Genomic DNA, 15,753 nt, shown 5'->3' with positions numbered 1-15,753 from the left:
AATATCTGCTGGCACTACCAGCATTTCAAGGACAGGGCCTCAAATATGTCAACCCTAAGTACATGCCCCTCATGAAAATAGAGACCCACTTGGTAGGTCTGCTAACAGTACAACCAGGCCATGGTTGTACTTGTCTCACAGGCAAGGACACATACAATTCTTCAGTTCTGCTTTTTTTCGGTCAATGGAAAGAAGCAGTGAGCTACTAATCCAATGTATGGTCTCACAGTTCCATTCTTTGGCAAGTATGAATCTGGGGCCATGCCAGGCTCAGTGCAGCCATGCCAGATCACCCTGTGCAGGTCCCAGCTGAGACCAAGCTCCTCACCTGGCACATGCTGGATGGCCAACCCAAGGATGGCCATCAATGCCCCAGGGACCCAAGAGGCACAGATGAACTCAGCCCCAGTGCCTCCCCCTCCTGCACACCTTCTACTCCTACCTCCCCACCCTAGTTTCGCCAACACCCACTGTAGCAAAGAGAAAGGAAAGACCGTACTGGAGGCTCTGGCAGACTAAAGAAATGCACAGTGCTCCAGCCTGGCCAGGACAAAAAAAAAACACCTGGAAGGAACAGTTTCTGACTAGAAGGATAACAAGAGATTTCTCTGCAAATGGTGTAAATGCCACAGGATGCAGGGAATCCCCCCAAGGCTAAGCCACACCCCAGTTCTGCAAACCATTCTCAGGTAAAAACTCACATTGCTGGATTATCTGCCTGGAGAAACCTGACTACAGTACATGGATGGGGCAGTGAACACTAGAAGAACATGCCTTTCCCAAGACAACCAGTGACAAGCTCTGTACCCACAATTAAACCTCGCTTCCCTCTGGACTGCTGGCTCTGAGTAAAAGGAGAGGATGAAGTGGGCTTACCTGATGGTAAGTCTGAAAGATCATACAGACAGCGCAGTGAGGGGCCTGCTGGGCCATGGTCTCATTGAATTCCTTTTCAGCCTCAAAGTTCGGGGGTCGGTTCTGCCATAGTTGGCTCAGGGGCTTGGCCCAGGCCTCTGTCTCCTCAGCCTCCTCCTCAGGGGTCAGCTGTTCAGACGACTCTGGAGCAGAGAGCAGAGCACAAGTCAGCACCAGCCCCGTACATGTGTAACTCTGCCTAGAGAGCAGATGAGCTCAGCCTGATTCCAGGCTGGCCTAAACCTAAGACCCTACAGGTGATAAAGACAAAGGGCAGAAGCAATTTTTAACAGACTCCTCCAATACGTGTATGATACTGCAGATGGTCCTGCCTGTAGCCCCTTCTCTTCTTACCCACAGAGTCCAGCCTGCTCCTCTCCCCTAACAGCTGCCAGCGTTCAAAGCCTGTGCCCAAGGGCAGCACAGTAAGACACAGTCTTGCCAGAAACCACGTTACTTGTTGTCTCTGGTATGTTAGCATGTTGAGTTCCTACCTTTTAAGAGTTTTCTCTACAGTTGCACTGAAGGGAAACAAGGGGAAAAAAAAAACAAAAAACAAACAAACAAACAAAAAAAAAAAACAAGGAAATGGCAAGACTTAAAGGTTTTTATGTCATGTGCGTTAGTCAGAACTTTCTAGTTCCCTCTGCAAAGGTCGGTGGGACAGCTGCCTTTTCTGGACAGGGATCCCCAACTGTCCTGGCTCTGCTCAGAGGAAGGTAGAGCGTGACCAAGACAAACCCTCTTTCCCACACCTTAAGTCTAGGCCAAGGCCTAACACACATTGATGCCCCACAAGACAAATGCAATCCACTTGGGGGGCCAAGAACTGTTTTTACATTTTTAAAGGATTAAAGGGAAGAAAGAGAGAAAGAGAAAGAGAGAGAGGAAGGAAGGAAGGAAGGAAGGAAGGAAGGAAGGAAGGAAGGAAGGAAGGAAAAGAAAAGAACAGGACAGAGAGAGAGAGAAAGAAGAAAGAAAGAAAGAAAGAAAGAAAGAAAGAAAGAAAGAAAGAAAGAAAGAAAGAAAGAAAGAAAGAAAGAAAGAAGAGAAAGAAAGAAAGAAAGAAAGAAAGAAAGAGAAAGAAAGAAAGAAAGAAAGAAAGAAAGAAAGAAAGAAAGAAAGAAAGAAAGAAAGAAAGAAAGAAAGAAAATAAATGTGAAGCCTATGAAGTCTGAAATATTTACTATCTGGTCCTTCACAGACCTCTGGTCTAGATGATAAATTTGTGTCTCTTCATTACTCTAAGACAGCAGAGCGTAGGATTCATTGGGCCCCAGCACTGCCTGAGGAAGGAAAACCCCCTCCAGGTGCCATCTTCCCAAAAGAAAGGGACACACTGCTGAATGGAAAACAAAAAAACTAGGCTCAAAAAACAAGATGGATGTGATACGGTAAATCAGTGAGATGGACATAGCCCATTGGATTCCAACATAAACCATAAACGAGGGAGGAAAATATCACAACTCTAATATTATGGGTCAACGGAAGCAATCTCTGGTAAAAGGAGCAACAAACATCAAAATAAATGAAACAGTGTTTCTCCAGATGCTCCCCCAAGTGAGGGAAATATGAGAGGTCACATTTGGGATGTCCTTCTTTGGCAAGTGAGTCCAAAAAAAGGTCCAAGTATGACACATCTTATAGGAGATCGGCTCCATGCCAGTGACACCACATGAAGCCCTCATTGGAGTTGCCATATCTATCTATGTAGAGGCATCAGGAATCCCCAGCTAGGATCTCACTTCCCAGACAGAACCACTATGAAGAGGCCCTACAGATCTAAGCAGAGCAGCCCAAGGAAGGCGCTGGTATGTACTTGCACTAGGTGCCTATTTATTTGTTCATTTCTAGCAACTCCAGCTCAGTGCGAATAGTTACCTACTCTGCCTTAAGTCATGTTAAATGACCCCTGGCAGCTGCCATGTGTGTGACCTCAGTCAAGTGTACTGTTAACGCAGTGAGGTAATTGCAGACAATTATTTTTTTTAAAGGTAGATTGATTGATTTATTTATTCATTCATTCATTCATTCATTCATTCATTCATTCATTCATTCATGATAGACATAGAGAGAGAGAGAAGCAGAGACACAGACAGAGGGAGAAGCAGGCTCCATGCCAGGAGCCTGACGCTGGACTCGATCCCAGGACTCCAGGATCGCGCCCTGGGCCAAAGGCAAGCACCAAACTGCTGAGCCACCCAGGGATCCCCATTGCAGACAATTAAAATCAACCTATACAAGCCCTATCAACCAGGCCGACCAGGAACCATGGTGCCAAAACCAAAGCAAGTATTTTCCTTATCCTGGGCAAAACAAGAGTGACCAAGATTGAATAGAAGAAACAGAAACAGACAGCCTCTCAAATCACAAGAGAAAAATTAACACAGGGATATCTGCTCTGTTTACCAAACCATAGGTGGTAAAACAAAACAAAACAAAAAAACAGGCAGCCCTGGTGGCCCAGCTGTTTAGCGCTGCCTTCTGCCCAGGGTGTGATCCTGGAGACCCGGGATTGAGTCCCATGTCGGGCTCTCTGCATGGAGCCTGCTTCTCCCTCTGCCTGTGTCTCTGCCTCCCTCTCTGTGTCACTCATGAATAAATAAAATCTTAAAAAAAAAAAAAAATCACTCCACTTATAACCACTGTAATGAGAAGGAAAAATGTTCACTATGTTAAGTGAAAATTGCAGGAAATTTACAATTTACATGTACAAACCATCACTGAGATGCACAAAAAAGATGTATTTCATTGAGTATTTTATTCCTAGATTAAAAAAAATTTGGTAAGAGGGGGACGCATGCTAGACTAAGAGACTAAAGAAACAAGACTGAAATGGGTGACCCCGGTTTGGTTTATACTGGTTTAAAGGGAAGAAGCTATGAAACACACTTTTGGGATAAGCAGGGAAAAATTAACATGGACTGAGATAGGAGAACATCATGAAACACTGCCTATTTTCCTAGGTGTGGCAACAGCATTTATATGAGTCTTAAGGAAGTGCCTCTCAGTGCACTTTAAGTGACCTGATGAGGACAACCCACTCTCATGTGGTGGCAAGTGTATGCAGCATGTACCCCAATAACACAAGCAGAGCGAGCGCCCACGGCAACATGGCAGCGGCTGCTGACAACAGGAGGCACGCACAGGGCTTCCATCCCTTCAACATTTCCACATTTGAAATTGATCATGAATAGCTGTGAGGTCATATGTTATTATCTCAACGGCATCATTATAAAAAGACATACGTGGATATAATCTAGTATCTGGCTAGGAAAATCAGGAAGATTAACACATTAAGACATGCAAGTGGTCACCTTTGCAGGGTAATTCTGTTGTCCTCTCTATAAATGTTTTCTGTTCCAATTTCCTACAACCTCTATTTGGAGCCTTTAGAGCACCAGGGGGTTGGGGGTCAGGGGATCCTGAAGCTAGGCTGCTGCTACCCAGAGAACCCAAGCTCCATCTGGGCCAGAGGAAGAGCAGAGAGACTTCTTAAGACTCTGACACAGGCTCTGGCCTACTTTTGACTAGAAGATCTCAAGACTTTCCCTACTTGCTTATTACAATCCTACTACCAAGGAAAACAGCAGAGATAGGGATCAGAAGAGAAAGGGAACATGGGGCTTGCTTCAGGAGCAGAGAGGCTAGTGAGAGTCTGGGCCTTCTCACCCAGTCACTGGTGCCAGGAAGGGCAGGGCAGGGCAGGAAAGGGCCTGGCATCAGTCAAGAGTAACAAAGGACCTGCTCACTGCCAAAGACTTGGCCACACTCATGTTCCTGGAACTCGAGCTCCAGGCAGCACAGGAGACCGCGCTGCACTGAGGCCAACAACTCTTGAGCTCCAGCGATAGACACAGTTCCCATTTCTGCTCCAATCTCTGCCTATTTCCCTTCTGTCTCCTTCACCAGCTCCTCTTCCTGTCTTTCCACCCCCAGCTTCTGCCCTCTCCCAAGTGGCCTCATGTACTCTAAGTAAAGGTTATCAAACCGATGGTAGCTACACTCGTGGTGAGCACAGAATACAAGAGCTGTCCAATCACTATGCTGTATACCTGGAAGTAACGTAATAGTGTGTAAACTACACTTCCGCTTAAAAAAAAAAAGTTTGATAAAAATTTTAAAATTATTTATTTACTTTAGAGAGCACGTGGGGGTGGGGGGGAGCAGAGGGAGAGACTCTCAAGCAGACTTCCCACTGAGCCCAAAGACCACAACCCATAGGACCACGACCTGGACCCTGAGGATCATGACCTGAGCTGAAATCAAGAGTCTGACACTTAACTGAGCCACCCAGGTGCCCCATTTTGGTTAAATTTTTTCAAAAGGTATCAAACACTACCTCTGCTGAGCCCCAAATCTACATTCCCCACAGACACTGAACTTAGGTTTCTAATCCCAACCAAAGCTAGAACGCAGGGAGGCACTGAACTCAGGCTTCTACATGCCCCACACTCACAGCTCTACACCCAACCCCCAAATCCAGCTGACTTTAGGCTCCCAACACCTGTCACTGAATCCCTCCCCCATCCTTACCACCATCATCCTGCTTCAGACCCTCCGCTCACAGAGACCAAGGCAAAAGCCCATCTGTTGCCTTCAAACCCATTCTCTAGATGCAGTCGCTAGGAGCAATCCTTCTTTTTCTTTTTATTTTTTTTTTATTTTTTTAAGATTTTATCTATTTACTCATGAGAGACACAGAGAGAGAGGCAGAGACACAGGCAGAGGGAGAAACAGGCCCCATGCAGGGAGCCCAACGTGGGACTTGATCCCAGGGTCCCCAGGATCACACCCTGGGCTGAAGGCAGCACTAAACCGCTAAGCCACCCAAGCTGCCCAGGAGCATTCCTTCTTAAGTACATCTGGTCACTTAAAACCCATCAAAGGAAAAAAAAAAAAAACATCGAAGGCTCCTGAAGGCCCACTATAGAAAGGCCTCCCTCTCAGCCTCCCCCCACCTCACTCTGGCCCGCCCATCACACCCTGGCCTGGCCCTTTAACTGAGCAGCTCCCTCTGAATCGATCTTCACGCTCTCCCTTCTGCTGTAGATTAAAATCTCCTCTCTTTAGATCTGTTTACCTGTCAGTTTGCCCAACTACCTTGTGAGCTTTTTGAGGGCACGGACATATCTTAGTTATCTCTGTAGCTACACATTCAGCATTGGGCTTGGCATCATTGACAGAATTGCTATCCAGAAAAATCAGCCTGTACCTCCTAGTAAAGAAAGAGAAGAACCTGCATGCGATCATCCTGTATTAGGTACATTCCAAGATACATAGACATACAAAGAAATATGATTATAAATTAAGTATCAAATGAGATCCTGTTCTCTTTGTGGAGTATCTGGGAGAACAGTGAAGCATGGGCCCACCCCTGGCACTTAGCTGGGCCTCCCAATGTCCTGTCAGAGCAAGTCCTAATGGGGTAAAACACTTTCCTCTTCCTGGTCAAGAGGGAAAGCAACACTTACCATCATCACTGACGCAATCCTGCAACACGAGTGGGTGATGGCGGGGGAGCTTGCTTAAGGGCTGACGACGGCCCTTGGACTTCTTATTCTCCTCCAGGGAAAACATGTATTCATCTGCCACCTAGGCAAACCACAAGAAGAAATCAAATTGGTCTTGCCTCCACTTAGGGATACAGCAGAGGTTGGTCTTACAGTGAAAACCAACAGAAAGGACAGGCCTACAGAGAAATATAAAACCAAACACAGAATACACCTGCCTTTCGATAAACCAAAATGACAGTACCACACAAATTAATCTAAACTAGGATTATGTAAACATTTTAGGGCAAAATTTGTGCCTAACAAGTATAGCTCCTGTTCTCAAAAGCAGCCTGAAACAAATCTACCAAAAATAAATGTACTCTACAGGAGAGCCATGCCCCCTCCCTTAAGGTCTGGGTCATGAGATTGTATCTCAGAAAACCCCAGAGAAACCAGGTCCCCCTTTTCATGGACCAGAAGGGCAGGAACACCTGTTACAAAGAGCCAGGCAGCTGGGCCATCGGACTTGAAATGCTAGAGGACGTCCGAAGGGGTGAGGAACAGCTGACCCACTTCTCACGCACTGTCAAGCCCTCAGCTCTAGTTGATACTATTTATTTGTCAGCTAGTTTCCTCATCAGACAGGACAGAGTATTTAAAACTGTGACCTAATGGAACGCCTGAGTGGCTCAGCAGTTGAGCGTCTGTCTTTGGCTCAGGGAGTGATCCTGGGGTCCCGGGATTGAGTCCCACATTGGGCTCCCTGCAGAGAGCCTGCTTCTCCCTCTGCCTGTATCTCTGCCTCTGTGTTTCTCATGGATAAACAAATAAAATCTTTTCAAAAATAAATAAATAAAAATTTAAAAAACTCTGACCTAGCTACAAAAGCCAAAGTTGATTTGACTAATGCTCCATTTAGATAATGTCAGAGCAAGCACAATTAGGTTTAAGATGTACAAGACTGACTCAGTAATACCACAAGAGTTTCTTTCCAGTCACTGTATTTAAAATTTGGGTCATTCCTCTCAGAGAAAGCATCTGACAACATCCATTCATGATAAAAACTCTCAACAGGGCAGCCTGGGTGGCTCAGCGGTTTAGCACCACCTTCAGCCCAGGGCATGATCCTGGAAACCCAGAATCGAATCCCATGTTGGGCTCCCTGCATGGAGCCTGCTTCTCCCTCTGCCTGTGTCTCTGCCTCTCTCTGTGTCTCTCATGAATAAATAAATAAAATCTTAAAAAAAAAAAAAAACAAAACTCAACAAACTAGGTTTAAAGGGAACATACCTCGACACAATAAAGGCCATTTATGAAAAACCCACAGCTAACATCCTCAATGGAGAAAAATTGAGAGCTTTTTTTCTAAGGTCAGGAACAAGACAAGGATGTCCAGTCTCACTACTTTATTTAATAGTACTGGAAGTCCTAGCCACAACAATCAGACAAGAAATAAAACGTACCTAGATCGGTAATGAAGAAGTAAAACTCTATTTACAGATGACATGACACCATATATAGAAAACCTGAAAGACTCCACCAAAAAACTGCTAGAACTGATAAAGGAGGGGATCCCTGGGTGGCGCAGCGGTTTGGCGCCTGCCTTTGGCCCAGGGCGCGATCCTGGAGACCCCGGATCGAATCCCATGTCGGGCTCCTGGTGCATGGAGCCTGCTTCTCCCTCTGCCTATGTCTCTGCCTCTCTCTCTGTGTGTGTGTGTGTGACTATCATTAATTAATTAATTAATTAATTAATTTAAAAAAACTGATAAAGGAATTCAGTGAAGTCTCAGGATACAAAAATCAATCTCCAGAACTCTGCTCCATTTCTATACACCAATAATGAAGCAACAAAAAGAAAAGAATCCCCTTTACAATTATACCAAAAATACTAAGATACCTAAGAATAAACCTAAACAAAGAGGGAAAGACCTACACTGTGAAAACTATGAAACACTGATGAAAAAAAAACTGAAGACGACACAAAAAAATGGAAAGACATTCCACACTTACGAATTGGAAGAATAAATACTTTAAAAATGTCTACAGTACTCAAAGCAATGTACACAGTTAATGCAATTACTATCAAAACAGCAACAGCATTTTTCACAGAAATAGAACAAAGAATCCTAAAATTTGTATGGAACCACAAAAGATCCCCAAACACCCAAAGCAATACTGAAAAGAAAAGCAAAGCTGGGGGATCCCTGGGTGGCACAGCGGTTTGGCGCCTGCCTTTGGCCCGGGGCGCAATCCTGGAGACCCGGGATCGGATCCCACGTTGGGCTCCCTGCAGGGAGCCTGCTTCTGCCTGTGTCTGCTTCTCTGTCTCTCTCTGTGTGACTATCATGAATAAATAAATAAAATCTTAAAAAGAAAAGAAAAGAAAAGAAAAGCTGGAAGCATCACAATTCCAGACTTCAAGTTATGTTACAAAGCTGCTGTGATCAAAACAGTATGTTAATGGCACAAAGACACACAGATCAATGGAACAGAAAACCCAGAAATAAACCCACAAGTATAGAGTCAATTACATTTAACAAAGCAGGAAAGAATATGCTGTGGGGATGAGAGTCTCTTCAACAAGCCGTGTACAGAAAACTGGACCGCTACATGCAAAAGAATGAAGCTGGACTACTTTCTTACACCACACACAAAAATAACTTCAAAATGGATTAAAGACACCTAAATGTAAGACCTGAAACCATAAAAATTCTAAAAAAGATTTGCACAGGCAGTAATTTCTGACATTGGCCATAGCAACTTTTTTCTAGATATGTCTCCCAAGGCAAAAGAAACAAAAGCAAAAATAAACTATTGTGACTACATCAAAATAAAGGAACCCTTTGGCACTCCTGATGGGAATGCAAACTGGTACAACCCCTGTGGAAAAGAGTATGGAGGTTCTTCAAAAAATTAAAAATAGAACTGCCATACAACCTAGTAATCACACTAACTACTGGGTATTTACCCAAAGAACACAAAAATACTACTTGAATAATGCACCCCAATGTTTATAGCAGCATTATTTACAATAGCCAAATTATGGAAGCAGCCCAAGTGTCCATTTACTGTTAAAAGGATAAAAATGCAGTATGTGTGCATATATATAGATATATAACAGAATATTGGGGATCCCTGGGTGGCGCAGCGGCTTGGCGCCTGCGTTTGGTCCAGGGCACGATCCTGGAGACCCGGGATCAAATCCCACATCGGGCTCCCGGTGCATGGAGCCTGCTTCTCCCTCTGCCTGTGTCTCTGCCTCTCTGCCTCTCTCTGTGTGACTATCATAAATAAATAAAAATTAAAAAAAGAAAAACAGAATATTATTCAGCCGTAAAAAAGACTGAAATCTTGCCATTTGCAACAACATGGATGGAGCTCGAGGATGATATTAAGGGACATAAGTCAGAGAAAGACAAATACCATAGGATTTCATTCATATGTGGAATATTTTTTTTTAAGATTTTATTTATTTATTCGTGGGAGACACGAGAGGCAGAGACACAAGCAGAGACAGAAGCAGGCTCCACGCAGGGAGCCCGATGTGGGACTCGAACCCGGGTCTCCAGGATCAGGCCCTGGGCTGAAGGCGGTGCTAAACCGCTGAGCCACCTGGGCTGCCCTCATATGTGGAATTTAACAACAAAAGGAGCAAAGGGAAATAGAAACAAACCAAGAAACAGACTCTTAACTATAGAGAACAAACTCCAGACAGGAGGTGGGTGGGGGAATGGGTGAAACGGATGGGGATTAAGGAGTGCAACTTAATAAGCACCAGGCAATTTAAATAAAAACCTAAAAAAACTGGGATGCCTGGGTGGCTCAACAGTTGAGCATCTGCCTACAGCTAAGGGCATGATCCTTGAGTACCGAGTTTGAGTCCCACATTGGGCTCCCCTCAAAGAGCCTGCTTCTCCCTCTGCCTACATCTCTGCCTCTCTCTCTGCAATCTCTCGTGAACAAATACATAGTATCATTAAAAAAAAAAAAAAATCTTGATCATCCTACATTTAGGAGAAATAGAGTTAGCTAAAACCATTAAGCAAGGAAACAAGGCCCGGAAGAGGGCTACTTTGCAACTATGAAAAAAAACAATTCATCAGCAGTGCTAGAGAGAAGTGGTGGTACTGCAGGGCCACTTCAGAAGTCACACTAGGCCTACAGGCTTCATGTGTTAACTACACAGACCAGATAACTCGAGGCCTGCACTTGGAATGCCAAGAAAAACCAAATTCTGAGCAAGCTACGTCCAGGGAGAATAGAGCCAGCCAGGCACCCCAATGATCACAGACTTTTAATCAGATCTGAACTATACTGACAGGCTATAAACCAGCAATTTCCAAAGTGCACAAGAAGGCCCCTCAAGAGCCTCCAACCAAAACAGCCCTGCTTTTGATTTATACTTTTCAAATGAGAAAGATTTCACTTAAAGAAAGGGTTCTTTGGCTAAAACAAACTGGAAAACAATACTCAAATGTATTTCACAGTGCAACCATGGAACTAAAAAACTTTAGGGACATGCACCCCCATCATATGTATACTTACTAACAAATTACATACACCAATGTGTTTATGCATATTTTAAAAGAAGAATAAGCACCTGAGTAGCACAATGGACTAAGCATTTGACTCTTGGTTTCGGCTCAGGCCATGATCTCAGGGTTATGAGATCAAGCCTGGAGCTGGGCTCTCTGCTCAGCGCAGAGTATGCCTAAGACAATCTCCCTCAGCCCCTAAATCTCTCCCCCCACTGCCCTGCAGGTGGACATGTACGCTCTTCCTCAAATAGATAAATCTTGGGACACCTGGGTAGCTCAGTGGTTGAGCGTGTCTGCCTTCGGCTCAGGGTGTGATCCTGGGGTCCCGGGATCAAGTCCCACATCGGGCTCCCTGCAGAGAGCCTACTTCTCCCTCTGCCTGTGTCTCTCATGAAAAATAAATAATCTTAAAGGGGGGGGGGGGGGCAGCCCAGGTGGCTCACCAGTTTAGCACTGCCTTCAGCCCAGGGCATGATCCTGGAGACCCAGGATCGAGTCCTGTATCAGGCTCCCTGCATGGAGCCTGCTTCTCTTCCTGCCTGTGTCTCTGCCTGTGTCTCTGCCTCTCTCTCTCTCCTGTGTATTCTCATGAATAAATAAAATCTTTTAAAAAAAAATCTTAATTTACAAAAATAAACTATAAAAAGATAAAGTTCCAGGCAGCCCAGGTGGCTCAGAGGTTTAGCGCCGCCTTCAGCCCAGGGCCTGATCCTGGAGACCCAGGATCGAGTCTCACGTTGGGCTCCCTGCATGGAGCCTGCTTCTCCCTCTGCCTGTGTCTCAGTCTCTCTCTCTCTCTCTCTCTCTCTGTCTCTCATGAATAAATAAAATCTTTTAAAAAATAAATAAATACATAAAGTTCCATTATTTCTGCATCCAGATAACCTTCTTGCATTCCTCCTTTGAAGACCACCTGTAAATAGGCCTAAATCTGGGATATGGCAGTGGCAAAGACTAGGAAGTAAGAAAAAATAAAGGAACCAGAAATGGCGGGATTTCCAGTCTGGATCACCAAGGCGAGAGGGACTTAAGAGGATTCATGCAGATGAAGGGGGAGTAGAAACAAACCAAGCTAAACAGGATAGGCAGGTAACACCCACCCTGTTTCTGTGGAAACACCCAGAGGGGCAAGAAGAAATTAGCCTGAGGGTTCAGAAAGCAGGTCAGAGCAAGAGCTGTAGATTTAAGGATACTTAGCATCAGGTTGAGAATTGAAATCGTGGGAGTGAATGACATTACTGGTGAAAGATACACTGAAAGAAGATCAAGCCTTTGGGAATAGGAGGAGGAAGAGAAAGAGAAAAAAAGAGATCCTGCCACAGAGTACAGGAGGAATAGAGGGCAAGGAGGGGAAAGCCGCAGTGTCAAGGGATGCCAACAGCTGAGCAGGAAAGTAGCCAAAGGACTGGGCAACTGGGAGGCATCAGGACTTTGCTGAGATAGTTTGTCTGCTAGAACTTAAGGAATAAATGCATCCAAAACTCTTTTTGAGAAGATTAAGAAAAGAAATGAGATCATGGGGAATTCCCTCCAACTGTATTTGAAAAAAGGGGCTGCATAGGGTTTTACGGGCAGAGAGAAAAGAAACCTGTGAGACGAGAGGTACTACACATGTGGCAGACAGAAAACGGATCCCAGAGATGTGCACTTCTAATCCCTGTGAATGCTATGTTGACATGAAAAACATTAAGTTTGCTCATCAGATAAAAGAGTAAGATTATCCTAGATTCTCTGGGCAGGCCCAATGTAATCAAAGTGTTTAATAGTGAAGACGGAACCAGAAGACTCAATGTCTATGTGATGTGATGTACGCAAGACCTGGCCAATGTGGCTGCTTTTGAAGATGAAAGAAAAAGGCAAGGACCAAGGAACATAAGCAGCCTGAGCAGGACAAGGGGGGGGGCTTGGTGTGCGCGACTTAAGTCTCTGCCCTTTCCACTACTGTCTTGTTGCCTCTGACCGAAGTAGTCTAGTCAAGTAAGTATCTTTACAGATTTTCTCATCTTCCAGCCTAAGTACTCCTGCTCCCTGGTCTCCACACGGCCTTCATGTGCTCACTTCTAAATTCCCTCACAGCAGGTAGCAGAAACGGCTGAGTTCCAATCCTAGTTCTAGCAACTAGCTGTGTGAGCCTAGGCAAGTAGCATCCCACTCATCAAGTGGGAGGACTGAATGCTGCGCCCTGCCCAGGGCGCTGTGAGGATGGGGTGTGATAGCAGGTAGGGTCTCCCAGGCCTCTGCCTGCAAGAGAGCTAGAGCTCAGGCTCCTGAGTTCTCTGTTCCCCAACTAACATCAGGCCCCCAAGTCAAGGTCAGTGTGACTAATGGACTGTATAGAGAAGAGCCAACTGTTCCCTCCTCGTTTTGGGAACTTACTTTTTCAAAGCAGCTTAAACTAACACGAAATGTTATAACAGACACATCACTGGAGCTCTGTCTGCAGTTAAGTGAACATCCTAAAGCTTGGGTGCTTCTACAGTCCGTCAACCTGGGTGCTTTTACTAAGGCCCTTGACATAGAGGAGCACATAAACTGAGCAGCAAGAGGCCTGAATTACAGCATGGGGAATGCAAAAGGGGGGCAGGAGCGACACCAGGGTGCTCTTCAAAACCCAGCTATTTCCAAATACAGCTACAATGCCATTAGACCTCCCCAGGGATCGGTAAGGTGCTTCAGCTTCTGCCCCAAGCAGTGACTATCACTCCCCCATCCCACCCAATTAATCCTGCTGTCAGCTTCCTGGTAAAACTAAACTTCCATTCCTTCCTTCCACGTTTACAGAAGGTTCATGGGCTGAGTCCCAGGACCATGTCGGTGCGTGAAGCAGCAACGCGGATATGGCACAGGGCCTGGCTCCCTCAGCAACCTGGGACAACTGTGCAGAGTGACACGGACTGTGGTGAAAAGGGAGCAGAGTGCTACAGGTGTTCCAGGCAGGAAGGAAAGTAGATTGGAAGCAGTGAACGGGTGCTGGGAATGGTGATTTTTGCAAAGGACTGGGCTCCAATAAGCAAGAAAGTCGTGTTCCAGGAAGAGAGGTGTGCTGAGGACTGACTCCCTGGCTCCTCCTACCTCAAAACCTTCTGTAGCCTGGTGATGGCTGCACGAGTGAGAAGGCATAAAAGGTCAGAGAACTGTATGCTAAAAAATGTTTAAAATGACAGATTTTACATCATGTATACTTTACCACAACTAAAAACAAATCAACCCAAAATTTCAAAAATAAATATAATAAAAGGAGTTAATTAAAAGTGAAAAAGGAAGGGGGTAGCTGACTGGCTTAGTCCAAAAGGCACGTGACTCTTGATCTTGGGGTCGTGAGTTCAAGCCCTGCATAGGATGTAGAGATTACTTTAAAAAAAAAAAAAAAAAAAAACAAACTTAAGGTACACCTGGGTGAGTCAGCAGTTGAGCATCTGCCTTCAGCCCCGGGCGTGATCCTGGAGTCCTGGGATGAGTCCCACATCGGGCTCCCTGCAGGGAGCCTGCTTCTCCCTCTGCTTGTGTCTCTGCCTCTCTGTGTGTCTCTCATGAATAAAGTCTTTTAAAAAATTAAATTTTAAAAACTCAAAATTGTCAACCCATATATAGCACTCTACTCCTCATCCAGCTGTGCTGGAGCCCCACACCCACCCCTGGGTATTTGGACCTGCAGGATCCAGTCCTCCCCCCTTACCCTCATGACTTCCAATAACACAGCCACACTTGCCTGTTGCTCCCAGGTCTTCAGTCCTTCGCCCCTCGCCCTGGACACACTGCCCTTCTCTACTTCCCCATAACCTTGGGCTGCTCTACCCTGGCCTCTACTCCACCCCATTATGAAAAGTATTCTCCACACTTCGCATGCTCCACAGGTAAGCTCCTCCACGCCCCCCCGATACCTCCAGTGACTGCCTCCTACCCAACCTTCCTGAACTTCAGGTCTGCGCACACACATCTCCATCCCCTACCTCACACACGTCACTCAGCACGCCCCAAACTTGAACTCCCCACCTGAGCCACACTCAAATACCCTTTGGCTTTTCCATTAATGCACCCCCATCCATCCAATAACTTAAGTCTGAATCCGAGTCAACTCCCACCCACCCCACCCCTACAGCCAGCCCCCCCAGTCCTGTGCTCCCGCCCTCAGGGGCTCTCAGGTCCACCTCCTGCTCCTTATCCCTGTCACCACCACGCAGCCCAGGTCCTCACCACGTCACTTTTCAGACTAAACAGGTTCCAAAATGATTTCCCTATTGCAAATCTTTCTTTCTTCCTGAAGTAGAAGTATTTGACTATATGTGGTTAATCATAAAAATATTCCAATTTATAAATGTAGAAAGTGAAATATCCATAATCCACCTTCAGGAGAACCTCTGCTATTTCTGCTTTTGCCTACTTCCCCACCCCCAGCCCCAAAATCCTTTATACTTTTTCCAAAATGATCTTTCAAAACATCAGTGCAGAGCTAAAAAACCCTTCACCAGACAACCTGAAGAACTGGCATTGTTTCTTGAGTAAGCTAGGAGGCAGGGGGAGCACTGCCCTAAAATGAGACAACAGAAACAGAAGGTGTGAGACTAGACTAAATCCTGATTCAAATAAACCTAATGTAAAATCAAATTTGTTTAGACAACTGGAGAAACTGGATTATAGGCTGGATATTAGATGATGCTAAGGAACTCTCCTAAATTTGCTAGGCAGAATGACGGAAATACCCACAGTTTTTGGAGGTCACAATGAGTGGGGAAGAAACAACACACCTGTGATTTGCCTTAATGTGCTTCAAATGACAAAAGGCTAGGTGAAGTAAATGTGGC

General features: G+C 45.4%; 1 protein-coding gene across 7 annotated transcripts in view; it reads right to left on the bottom strand.

Moving 5' to 3' along the window:
• Positions 1-15,753, bottom strand: part of KDM4A (lysine demethylase 4A) — a 48,811-nt gene that overhangs the window by 12,318 nt on the left and 20,740 nt on the right. For all 7 annotated transcript variants that reach the window (XM_041738145.1, XM_041738144.1, XM_041738147.1 and 4 more), the window contains exons 12-13: positions 6,390-6,510; positions 877-1,058 (exon numbers count right to left, since the gene is read on the bottom strand). In XM_041738145.1, the coding sequence (XP_041594079.1) occupies positions 877-1,058; positions 6,390-6,510 (303 nt within the window). The remainder of the gene's footprint in view (positions 1-876; positions 1,059-6,389; positions 6,511-15,753) is intronic.

Source organism: Vulpes lagopus, chromosome 23 (assembly GCF_018345385.1).
Source record: "Vulpes lagopus strain Blue_001 chromosome 23, ASM1834538v1, whole genome shotgun sequence".
NCBI lineage: Eukaryota > Metazoa > Chordata > Mammalia > Carnivora > Canidae > Vulpes > Vulpes lagopus.
This window is presented reverse-complemented; position numbering and strand designations above follow the sequence as displayed.